At 53.7% G+C, this 11,078-nt stretch overlaps 1 protein-coding gene across 2 annotated transcripts; it reads left to right on the forward strand.

Annotated features, from left to right (window-relative positions):
* The first annotated feature begins 1,117 nt into the window (after nucleotides 1-1,117).
* Nucleotides 1,118-9,940, forward strand: SELENBP1 (selenium binding protein 1). 2 transcript variants are annotated; one of them, XM_019955600.2, is made up of 12 exons: nucleotides 1,118-1,246; nucleotides 3,998-4,054; nucleotides 4,197-4,309; nucleotides 4,583-4,768; nucleotides 5,447-5,567; nucleotides 7,045-7,227; nucleotides 7,510-7,688; nucleotides 8,391-8,469; nucleotides 8,565-8,686; nucleotides 8,940-9,032; nucleotides 9,196-9,314; nucleotides 9,513-9,940. In XM_019955600.2, exons 1-12 carry the CDS (start codon nucleotides 1,243-1,245, stop codon nucleotides 9,673-9,675), a joined length of 1,419 nt encoding a protein of 472 aa, XP_019811159.1. In that variant the 5' UTR covers nucleotides 1,118-1,242; the 3' UTR covers nucleotides 9,676-9,940. The 2 variants fall into 2 exon arrangements, with proteins under 2 accessions (XP_019811159.1, XP_070641797.1); XM_070785696.1 differs by lacking the exon at nucleotides 1,118-1,246 and adding an exon at nucleotides 1,425-1,536.
* Nucleotides 9,941-11,078: the final 1,138 nt, after the last annotated feature.

The raw sequence follows: 11,078 nt of genomic DNA on the forward strand, positions 1-11,078 counted from the left end.
CTCCAGTCACGTAGCCAAGTTTGATGACAGAGGGGGCCCTTGGTTTCGAGATGCACAGCAATTTGTGGGGGTCCTCTTTTCCAGCTCTCTAAACCCTCACTCCCCAGATGAGGGCAGCCCCCAGAGAGATAAGGGATCAGGCTTTAACCATCCCTCAGTTCTTGAACAAGTAGCTGTCATTTGCCTAGGAGCTGGGACACTCTATTAGCAGGCTCAGAAGTCATGGAATCCTCCAGTTGGAGAACTATATCCTGGATAGATGGAGAGCCTGAGTTTTAGGGCCTGTCACGGTCAGCTAGGGACAATGGCATCACGCTGGGCTGTCCTTGGGCCCTGCTATGCTGCCCTAAGGAGTTGTTGGGGCACCAGGCTAGGAGGTGAGGGGGAGCATTCCACTTTCACCTTCTGAGGTTTACGAGGGTAGTAGAGAGTAGTAATGAGCACTGCCAAGCTTCTTTCCACTTCAAAGCTTATGAGGAGCTAATGGGTCTGGGGAAGGTGGAACCTGGACACACAACCCCGCCCTGGCCCCTGTCAGGGCAGCTGTGGTAGGGGAACACAAATGTCTGGAATAAGAAGGAACCTCAGGAGGGAGTTGACCCTGGCTATGGATTGGGGAGCAAATGAGCCCACAGTCCTCAGGGTCTCTGAATGCCAAGAGTCAGGTCCATGTGCAGAGATGAGTGTTTAGAGATCCAGAAACGTGTGAGCATACACACTCATGCCAATACACATGCCCATGCCCATAAAGGCATAAACATTCTGGCAGGTACACAGATGTACACAGGCACACACAAGCACCCTCACATAGCCACACTGACACAAATACACACTCCCGCAGGCACTTGCACATACACGCAGGCAGCACACAGGTATACAGGAGCGAAAACCCGCCCAGATACACAAAAGCGCATGGCCAGGCCCCCACCCCGCTGAAGGGAAACGTGCTCAGACACAGCGCACATCTGCACACGCTCAGGTTCCTTCGCACACACACTTGCACTCTCACACAAACAGCTGCCCAGGCCATTTGAAAGTGCCCCAGCTAGCCAGCCGCTATCCGTCATTCCCGCCTAGCTGCGGCCCGGGCCCTCCCCCTGCCCCGCCCACCCCAATTGTTTGTATAAATTCCGTCCCGGTGCCCCTTTCCCGCACAGCCAGCCAGCCTGGACACCTGCACAACCTTCTCTCTCTGCCCACTCCTGGCAGACCCCTCGGGAGCAAAGCGCACCAGCGAGCAGCATGGGTAAGGAGCGGGGCTTCTGACCACCGTGCGCTGCCCGCCGCTGGCCCGCCCCCCACCAGGAAGTGACCGAAAACCTGGAGCGGGAGCTGGTTAGCGGAGGGAGCTGCCCGGCTCTGCTCCACTGTCGCCACCCCACCCCGACCCCTGCATTTCCCAGAACCAAAGTTCTGGAATCGTCTGTCTGGGAAGGCAGAGGGACTGCTGGGAAGGGTGACCTTGGGCTCCCACCCAGCTCCCCAGCTGCAACCTGGGACCAGGGCGCCTTGCTGCAGCTGAGAAAATACGTACGGGTGAGGGCACTTAAGAGCTACTGTACGGTCTCTGACAGTTACCATGGGAGACTGACAACCCTGATTCAGTCCTAGGCCAGCTTCTCACTGCAGGGACTAGGGAACCCGGCCTTCCGTGGCCAGGGGGCTCTCTAGCTATCCTGCCCCACCAATCACTCCAGGAGGGAGGTCAGGGAGCCCCCACACTCTCTTAAAACGGGGGGCAGGGGAGAAAGGCTGTTTCAGACTGTTTCAGTGCCTCCACCTTCTCAGTTCTCCAAGTCTCCAAGCTCTCCTATTCCCCTATGCGTGGACTTCTTGATGTCAGGCTGAGGAGGAGCCTGGGTCTGCTTGGGAGTATTGAGGTTCTTGCCTCCTAGGACCTGGCTCTTTCCTGTGCTGGTGGAATGCCCAACAAGCCAGCCTGGCTTTGGAAGAACCCCTGGGCTCATCTCAAACCCAAAGATAGTCAGAGATGTTGCTTGAGATGCTTAAGATAGATGCTCCCCGAGAAAGAGGACTGATGATCAGTGGAGTCTGAGTGGCTCACAGGGCCTGACCCTGACTGGGAGAAATGCTGTGGGTGTTGCGGCATGGGGCACTTGGGCTCTGGGATGGGAGGATAGTGCTTAGGGGCAATACCTCCTTCACAACACACCTCCTTCATACCTTTACTTCTCTCTCAGTCTCTGGCTTTGCAGTTTTTGTATCTCTGTCTTGATGTCTTGGAGTTGTTGTTTTTTTTTTTTTAATATTTTTATTTATTTATTTGGCTGCATGGGGTCCTAGTTGCAGCACCAGGGGTCTTTTAATTGCAGCGAGGGTTCTCTAGTTGTGGTGCATGGGTTCCAGAGCTGTGGGCTTAGTAGCCTTACTGCCTGCAGAATCTGAATTCCCCAACTAGGGATCGAACCCACATCCCCTGCACTGCAAGTCAGATTCTTAACCAGTGGACCACCAGGGAAGCCCCTTGAGGTCTTGGAGTTTTGAACCTCCTTCCATTCTGTTTCTGGCAAGCTCCTTCCCCTCCCCCTCACCTCCTGTGCCAAATCCTGACACAGCTTGGTTGTAGAGCTGAACAAGTATTAATTCCTTGGGGCTGGGCCTCACCTGTCCCAGTCCAGCCCAGCCCTCTCTCTGAACACCAGGCACTGCCTTGGATCTCCCCATATTTATACAACATTTCTCACCTGAAAGTACTTCTGAATACTTTGTCTCGTTTGGCTTTCACAGCCACTTAAAGAAGAAGGTGAGGTATTATTAGCCCTTTTAGGCAAAGGGGGAGAAAATGGAGAGAGTAGATGTCAAACCTGGACTTTGAAAGCACACTCTGGACTCTCCATTGCTGTTACTGCCTTTTAGACTCCTAAGTCTGCTGCAAGTAGGGGACCTGGCTCCCTGGCTGAGGGCCTGAGCCCAGGTACCAGTGGAAGTTGGATTCTGGAGCAGTGGCCAGACTGGCCAGGCTCCAGGCAGGGAGGCCATGTCAAGTCCTGTGAACTCCACTCCAGGGTTTTTTTTGGTCTACAACTCCCTCAGTTTATTCCTCAGCCCTTCCTCCAGATTAGGCCCCAAATCCTGATGCTTAATGCCTAGTGGTAGCCATCCTTGTCAGGGACTGACTTTGGTTCCTGACTGTGGTCCCCTAGATCCACGTGGCTTCTCTTGCCAGACTTCAGGGGACAAGGAGGGCCACTTCCTACAGCTCTGGTGGTTGGGCATCTGAACTCTCCAGGGTTGACTTACAGATAAACCAAGTGGATGGGGCCCACACAGGGGTAGAAACTGGTCTAAGGATCTTCAGCTGGTGTCTGTCCTGCAGCCTTGAACTTCAGCCTCCTAACTCTTCCCAGACTCTTGGTTATATAACCCTAGCGCTGGCTGGCAGCCTGAGGTTCAGGACCCAGAGGGGAGGGAAGCAGGAAGTATCCGAATTCCTGGCTTAGATGCCTTTCAAGTGAAATGAGATGAACAGGTGCCACCTGAGGGCTGTTCCTCAAGCACAACCAGGGTTAACTGGCTGCTCCCAGGCAAGGACACAGCCTCATGCTTGACTTCAACTCCTGGTTTATTTCTCATACAAGCCTACTGTGGTATTCTTATTACCCTCTTCTTACAGATGATGTGAAAACTGAGGCCAAGGAGATAAAGTGATGTGTCTAAGTTCCCATGGCCAGTCAGTGACCAACCAGCTGAGATGGGGACCCAAGTCAATGTCATAACCATTGCACCACACAGCCTCCCCTGCACTTACCCTTCTCCTGCCTCCCCTGGGTCCTGCTTGAGGGTCGTGCACCTTCAAATATATCTCTGCAACTCTCCCCACCACTCCCACACACTCAGGAAGGTCTGGAGGGGACCTGGGACGGTTCCTCTGCCTTGGCCAGTGGTGGGATGGGAGGACTGGGGGGTGCAGCATGTAAGGAAGGAGCCTTCGCCCTCCAGAGCGTGGGCCAGCCAACAAGCCCCATTGTTTCCACAGCTACCAAATGTGGGAAATGCGGACCTGGCTACCCTTCCCCTCTGGAGGCCATGAAAGGTAAGTGTGAGAAGGTTGAGATCCAGCATCCCCAGGGGTGGGCAAGCCAGTGCCTGTTACTGACCCCGTTGCTGGCACACCAGCACTGGTCTGGCCCTCCTCCCCAGCACATCACCCCCACTGCCTGCTTTCTACCCTCTAGGACCCAGGGAGGAGCTTGTCTACCTGCCCTGCATTTACCGAAACACGGGCACTGAAGCCCCGGATTACCTGGCCACTGTGGACGTCAACCCCAAGTCTCCCCAGTATTCCCAGGTGAGGTGGCGCTTGGACGCCAGCGGGCCCTAAGACCCCCTCCTCTAGATTGCTCTGACAGTCCCCTCCCCACCCCATCCTTCTTCACCCTCCCTGGGTCTGGTTGTTCAGGTTGCTCATTGCAGAAGAGCACCCCCACCCATGTGCAAGGTCAGTGCTGGAATCAAGGCGGTGCTCTGCTGCCAGCTGCAGTGGGTCCAGGGGGCCTCTTTTGAAAAGCGCACAGAGGCATGGTCTGGATAAGCACCGCCCATACCCGCTCTCCTCTGCTAGGTCATCCACCGGCTGCCCATGCCCAACCTGAAGGACGAACTGCATCACTCGGGATGGAACACCTGCAGCAGCTGCTTTGGGGACAGCACCAAGTCGCGCACCAAGCTGGTGCTGCCCAGCCTCATCTCCTCCCGAGTCTATGTGGTGGATGTGGCCACCGAGCCCCGTGCTCCAAAGCTGCACAAGGCACGTCCTCTGCCCCAGCCAGCTCTGAGCCCCTAATGTGCTCAGCACCTGGGGCAGCCTATGGGCAGGAAAGCCGCCCCTACAGCAGCTGCCTCGGGCCCCTGCACAGGGTCAGGCTCAGCAGCAGGGAGCAGGGCTGGACTTTGGAGGAGAGTTACCAAGTGTGCTGGGTCATTGTCACCCAGGGGCACCACAAGGGAGGAAGGAGGCTCTTGTTTTTCACTCTGAGCTGAAGGAGCCATTTCTTCCCCAGTGAGTTAGTGAGCCCAGGGTTTCCCTTAGGCGGAGCCTCTGATCCCTCCTTTCAACACTTTGCTGAGTGCCCTCTTTGTGCCAGGCGCTCACTGCTGGCCGCTGGTGATACAGAATTGACACTGGCATCCTCCCAGCCTGGGAGGAGCTTATGGTCTCAAAGGGCTGTGAATGCCCTCAAGACTGGGGAGGAATGGGAAGGAGGGAGGAGAGAAATTCCAGCTTTCTGCCAGAGAGTTGTCAGTCTCTCTGACGCCACTGCTGCTCTGCAGACTGAACCTTTGCCATATTCCTACAGAGAAAATTGTGTCCATGTTTGAAAGGAAAAGAGGGTGGGTCAGCAAATGGAAGTGTGGGAGGGGAGGAGTAAAGAGTGGAGACTCCTGGCCCTGTTGGTTTCTGACATCATTCCTTACCCCTCTCCAGGTCGTTGAGCCCAAGGAGATCCATGCCAAGTGTGACCTGAGCTACCTCCACACCAGCCACTGTCTGGCCAGTGGGGAGGTGATGATCAGTGCCCTGGGAGACCCCAGGGGCAATGGCAAAGGTATTGTAGGCACACCTGTGAGGGAAGCAGATTCCAAACTACGGGAGGGACGGAATGACCTTCCGGGGAGAATCAGAGGGTGGGTCTCATCCAGTATTTAAATAATAATCATGTAACTTTGGTCTTCCCAGCTGGCACTAGTGGTAAAGAACTTAGCTGCCAGTGCAGATTGACGTAAGAGATGTGGGTTCGATCCCTGGGCCGGGAAGATCCCCTGGAGGAGGGCAGGGCAACCCACTCCAGTATTGCTGCCTAGAGAACCCCATGGACAGAGAAACCTGGTGGGCTGGAGTCCATAGGGTTGAACACAGTCAGACAAAACTGAAACAACTTAGCACATATGTGTGTAACTTCAGTTGTTTCAATTATTTTTATGAGGATGAGCCTTGAATGATGAATTCACTTACAAGTTCTGATCTGCCATGGGGAACGTGAGAGAGTACAGACATGGCCTCAGAAAACAGATACATTTAATATCAGCCTTCCCAAATTCAAGAGCAAATCTTACAATCCTTGGGATCCTTAATTGTCATAGCTACTTGCTCACTTATGGTGTGATCAATAGCTTTTACATGAAATGTCTACTATGTGCCAGACGCGCCCTACGAGACAGATGCTACTGTGATCCCTGTTTCACATGTTAGGAACCTGGGGTGCAGACTGATTAAGTCAGCAGCTATTAAGTAGCAGAGCTAGAACTCAAACCTGGCACTGTGCCTCCCCAATTATGTCTTAATCACTGTGGTGTACTGCTTCTCTCCCAGCCTCACCTGTTTCACCAGAGCTTTCCATCCAAAGGGCTTGGAGTGAACTATCAGTTAAGGTCATGGATGGCCTTACTGATTACTGCATTAGACTGCAGTAGATTACTGCATTAGACTGCATTAGATCAAGGTTACTGCATTAGACTCCATTTAACTGCTTTTTCCAGAAGACGGGTTGCATGACATTCCGAGATTTAAGAACACTTAGGAGTAGACATCTATTTACATTTGCAAAGAAATGGCAAGGTGTCACAACCTACTCAGCTAGGGAAAAACAGTGGGCACTCGTGTCAAATTACAAATAAATAGCATTTTCTTTGTCTAAAAAAATGTAGTGAGCTGAATGGAGTTTAGACTCTGGCAGGAATCCTACACTGAAAGTAGGAGACTGGGCAGAGGAAGCATAGGGTACAGTGTACTAAAAGATCCTGGCACAAGGGAGGAAAAATGAACCCTTTGGTCTGGGAGAGGGATGAACTGATGAAAGGCAGGAACACCAGAGCAAGTCCCCACCTTTCATCTGGCCTTCTGGGTGGGACCCTTTGGACAGGTGGCCAAATCCACCTCCTGAATCTAAGGACCTGGCACACCCAGTGGGAGGAGGGGCACCAGGCGATGGGCTTGGAGCCTCTTGGACAGGCCTGGGGTGAGGGCTGGATACGGGTCCTGTCTCCACCACCTCTATCTACCGCTCTACTTTCCTCACTGCTCAGGGGGTTTTGTGCTCCTGGATGGAGAGACATTTGAGGTGAAGGGGACGTGGGAGCAACCTGGAGGTGCTGCGCCTATGGGCTATGACTTCTGGTACCAACCTCGACACAATGTCATGATCAGTACTGAATGGGCAGCTCCCAATGTCTTACGAGATGGCTTCAACCCTGCTGATGTGGAGGCAGGTGAGAATCCCCCGTATACCCATGGGCTGGCTGGAGCCTGCTCACATGAACCCCTGCTTTTCTCTTCCAAACCCCCACTCTCCAGCCATCTTATTTCCGTCATGTGGATCCTGGAACCTTGGGGTGATGGTATAGGATGTGCTGAGTGCTTGACTTGCTCAAGCATCCTTCTGATCCCTCCAACCCATCTTTCATCCTTCTACCCTGGGCTGGGCCCCAGCCTTGGCCCAGGCTCTCCTGCCCTGATCCTGATTCCATCTTTCGGCCGTGTCTCCACCCCAGGGCTGTATGGGCAACACTTATACGTGTGGGACTGGCAGCGCCATGAGAGGGTGCAGACCCTGACTCTGCAGGACGGTCTCATCCCCCTGGAGATCCGCTTCCTACACAACCCGGCCGCTGACCAGGGCTTCGTGGGCTGTGCCCTTGGCTCCAACATCCAGCGCTTCTACAAGAACCAGGTGATGTGAGCTCTGGCCCTCTCCTCCCAGCAGTCCTGTCAACTCTCTGCCAGCTTCCGTACTGTGCCCTCCCTTCTCCCTCAGGGTGACCCAGGCCTCCTCCTCCTCTGGCTCCACCAACCCAGACTTCCCAGGAATTAAAAATAAGGCCACCTGCCCTGCCTCTCTTCTCTGTCCTAGGCTAATTTCTCCCTAAGCCCCAACTGGCCATATTCGTTCATTCATTCAAAAAATATTTAGTGAGTCAGGCACTGTGCTAGGGCTTCCCAGGGTGGTGCTAGTGGTAAAGAACCCACCTGCCAATGCAGGTAGATGTAAAGAGACATGGGTTTAATCCCTGGGTTGAGAAGAACCCCTGGATCAAGGCACAGCAACCCTGATACAGCAACCACTCCAGGATTCTTGCCAGGAGAACCCCACGGACAGAGGAACCTGGAGGACTGAGGTCCGTAGGGTCGCAAAGAGTTGGACACAGCTTAAGCAACTTAGCACACACACACACTCTGTGCTAAGTGCTGGGAACACAAAGGGAAAGCAGACATGATCCCTGCCTTAGGAAGGTCTGCATGGGAGTTAGACCCTAGTGGCAAGACCCTATACCTACTGTCTCTCTGCAGACAGTACACTCTAGGGGGACCTAGACCTGACGCCCATCACCCGACTCTGACAGGCTCCCCTCTCTGCCTCTTAACCCCAATGCAGGGAGGGACTTGGTCAGTGGAGAAGGTGATCCAGGTGCCCCCCAAGAAAGTGAAGGGTTGGATACTGCCTGAAATGCCAAGTGAGTGCTCGGGGGAGCATGGGAATTGGAACGTTGGTTCCTGGGCTGGGGAACAAGAGTCCCTAAAGCCTCTGGACCCCACCCCGTACCCCCAGGCCTGATCACTGACATCCTGCTGTCCCTGGACGACCGCTTCCTCTACTTCAGCAACTGGCTGCACGGGGACCTGCGACAGTATGACATCTCTGACCCCAAGAGGCCCCGCCTCGTGGGACAGGTGGGGTCCCAGCAGGATGGAGAGGGAGGGAGGGAGGAAGTAGATGTCTAAACATGAGGCAAAGGGTACAAAGTACCTGGGGGATGATAAAGAAGGTGCAGGAAAAACAGAGATGGGGGCTGAGGGACGCTCAGGCCAGAACCACAGGGAATCGTGGTTGCACATGGGGAATGTGAGGAAGTGAGGTGCTCTTCCTGGAATGTCCTCACCGCCCGCCACTGTCCTCCTTTCCGCTCTGCACCTCCCCATCCAGATCTTCCTCGGGGGCAGCATTGTTAAGGGAGGCCCTGTGCAGGTCTTGGAGGACCAGGAGCTAAAGTGCCAGCCAGAGCCCCTGGTGGTCAAGGTGAGGCTGTCTCTCCCACAGATCAAGGGTCCCTCAGATCCCTGCTGGAGAGGTATGGGGGAGAGGGCTGGGCCGCAGCTGAATATCTCTCCGGGTTTGAGTGGTGCCACTGATTCCCACGACCTGTTTGTAACCCTGGGATCTGACCCCTGCTTTTCCCAAGGGGAAGCGAGTGGCTGGAGGCCCTCAGATGATCCAGCTCAGCTTGGATGGGACCCGTCTCTATGTTACCACATCGCTGTACAGTGCCTGGGACAAGCAGTTTTACCCTGATCTCATCAGGTAAGGAGACAGCCTGGGCTCCCCTCCCAGCCCTCCTCTCCCAGAGGGGTTGGGCTTCCTGAAGACTCCTCAGCTCGCCTTGCAGACTCTCCTCCCTCCTCAGGAAGCCCTCCTCCTTCCACCAACACTTACCTAATTTTGATGGAAGGAGAGGTGGCCCCCTCTGACCTCTTTCTTCTCCTGCCCTGTCTCCACCAGGGAAGGCTCTGTGATGCTGCAGATCGACGTAGACACAGTAAGGGGAGGGCTGAAGTTGAACCCCAACTTCCTAGTGGATTTTGGGAAGGAGCCCCTTGGCCCAGCCCTGGCCCATGAGCTCCGCTACCCTGGGGGCGACTGCAGCTCTGACATCTGGCTCTGAAGCAGCCCCCCAGCCCCCCAGCTCCAGCTCCTAGGGAGGGTTCCACATTTTGAACCCTCCATTCTGCAGAGACCTGGCTTCACTCTACTCTCTCAGCCTCTGACCCTTAGCAGCTTTTCCTTTTAAAGCCAAACCCAGGCTGGTGACATATAGTGAGCCATGTCTCCATCTGCCTGCCACAGCCACAAACCGCTCACTGTGCTGTTTTTACATGAGCTGTTGGAAATGATTTTTCTAAGAAATAAACTGGTGAACCTCTTCCTGAGATCACTTTGTCTCTGGGGGCCTATGGCTCCTCCTCTGTTGACCCTTTGTATCTTGCACAGGAAAGTCCTGAAGAGGACCAAGGGGTGGGGTAGTTATGATGACTAGTTCATGCCAATGATTACAGTATGATGCCATTGGTGCCAAAATCTCATTTTTATGGCCAGATAGAACCTGAAGATTTTGAAGGCGGTTGTCACAAGGAGAGCTGGCAGGGTGAGACTATCGGTGTTCCTAAACTATTTTTTTTTTAATCTTTAAAATTTTTTAAAAAACGTTTATGTATTTGGCTGTGCAGGCTCTTAATTGTGGCATGTAGGATCTACTTCCCTGACAAGGGATCAAATCTGGACCCCCTGCACTGGGAATGTGGAATCTTAGCCACTGGACCACCAGGGAAGTCGCTAATTTGTGCTTTCTTTTAATGAACCAACCATCTCATCCACCACCCCCAGGAGAACGTAACATGGCCCGTCACACACAGGAGATCCCCTAGACCCCAGACATAGATGGTGCTGTCAGGTCCCAGTGCTGCTGCCAAGACTGGGAGAGCACACCAGTCCGGGGAGGTTAGGTGTGTCACCTCCTACCTGGAAGACAGGAACGAGACTGGGCAGGAAGGCTGGGACTTCAAGGTAACCAGGCCCCAGGACTCTTCCCTCCTTGCCTGGACGGTGTTTTAGAACCTTGCCCAAATCAGAGATGTCTCCTTTCTCTGCATTAAGTCATCAGTTGTTTGTAAGAGGAATGCAATGGAAGTTTCAGGAATCTAAGAGGCAGCAGTCAAGCAGTAATTCCATTGACTCCTTCACTCTCTACCCAAGACAGTACCAAGCAACATGCAGGTATTAATCTACCTTATTTTCTGTCTTCCACAAAGATGTCTTTATTCTAAATACTGAAATAGTCTAAGACCCCCAAGATGGCCAGGCTGCACTCTTTCCCTCTGAGGTCTTTATGGTTATGTTTCATTTTGACCATGCCATGCAGCATGTGGGATCTTAGTTCCCCAGCAATTGGAGGCACTGAGTCTTAACCACTGGACCATCAGGGAAATTCCCTTTCCCTGAGGTCTTTAAACATGCTCCTTGAAACATCTACCTCAACTTGAGTGTTGATTCCCTCTCACTGCCTTACCT

This window comes from Bos indicus, chromosome 3 (assembly GCF_029378745.1).
Source record: "Bos indicus isolate NIAB-ARS_2022 breed Sahiwal x Tharparkar chromosome 3, NIAB-ARS_B.indTharparkar_mat_pri_1.0, whole genome shotgun sequence".
NCBI classification, from domain to species: Eukaryota; Metazoa; Chordata; class Mammalia; order Artiodactyla; family Bovidae; genus Bos; species Bos indicus.

Coding starts and splice junctions, on each gene's coding strand:
- SELENBP1 (XM_019955600.2), top strand. Junction 4,769..5,446: donor GTGCTCCAAAGCTGCACAAG/GCACGTCCTCTG, acceptor ACCCCTCTCCAG/GTCGTTGAGCCCAAGGAGAT. Junction 8,687..8,939: donor GGCCCCGCCTCGTGGGACAG/GTGGGGTCCCAG, acceptor CTCCCCATCCAG/ATCTTCCTCGGGGGCAGCAT.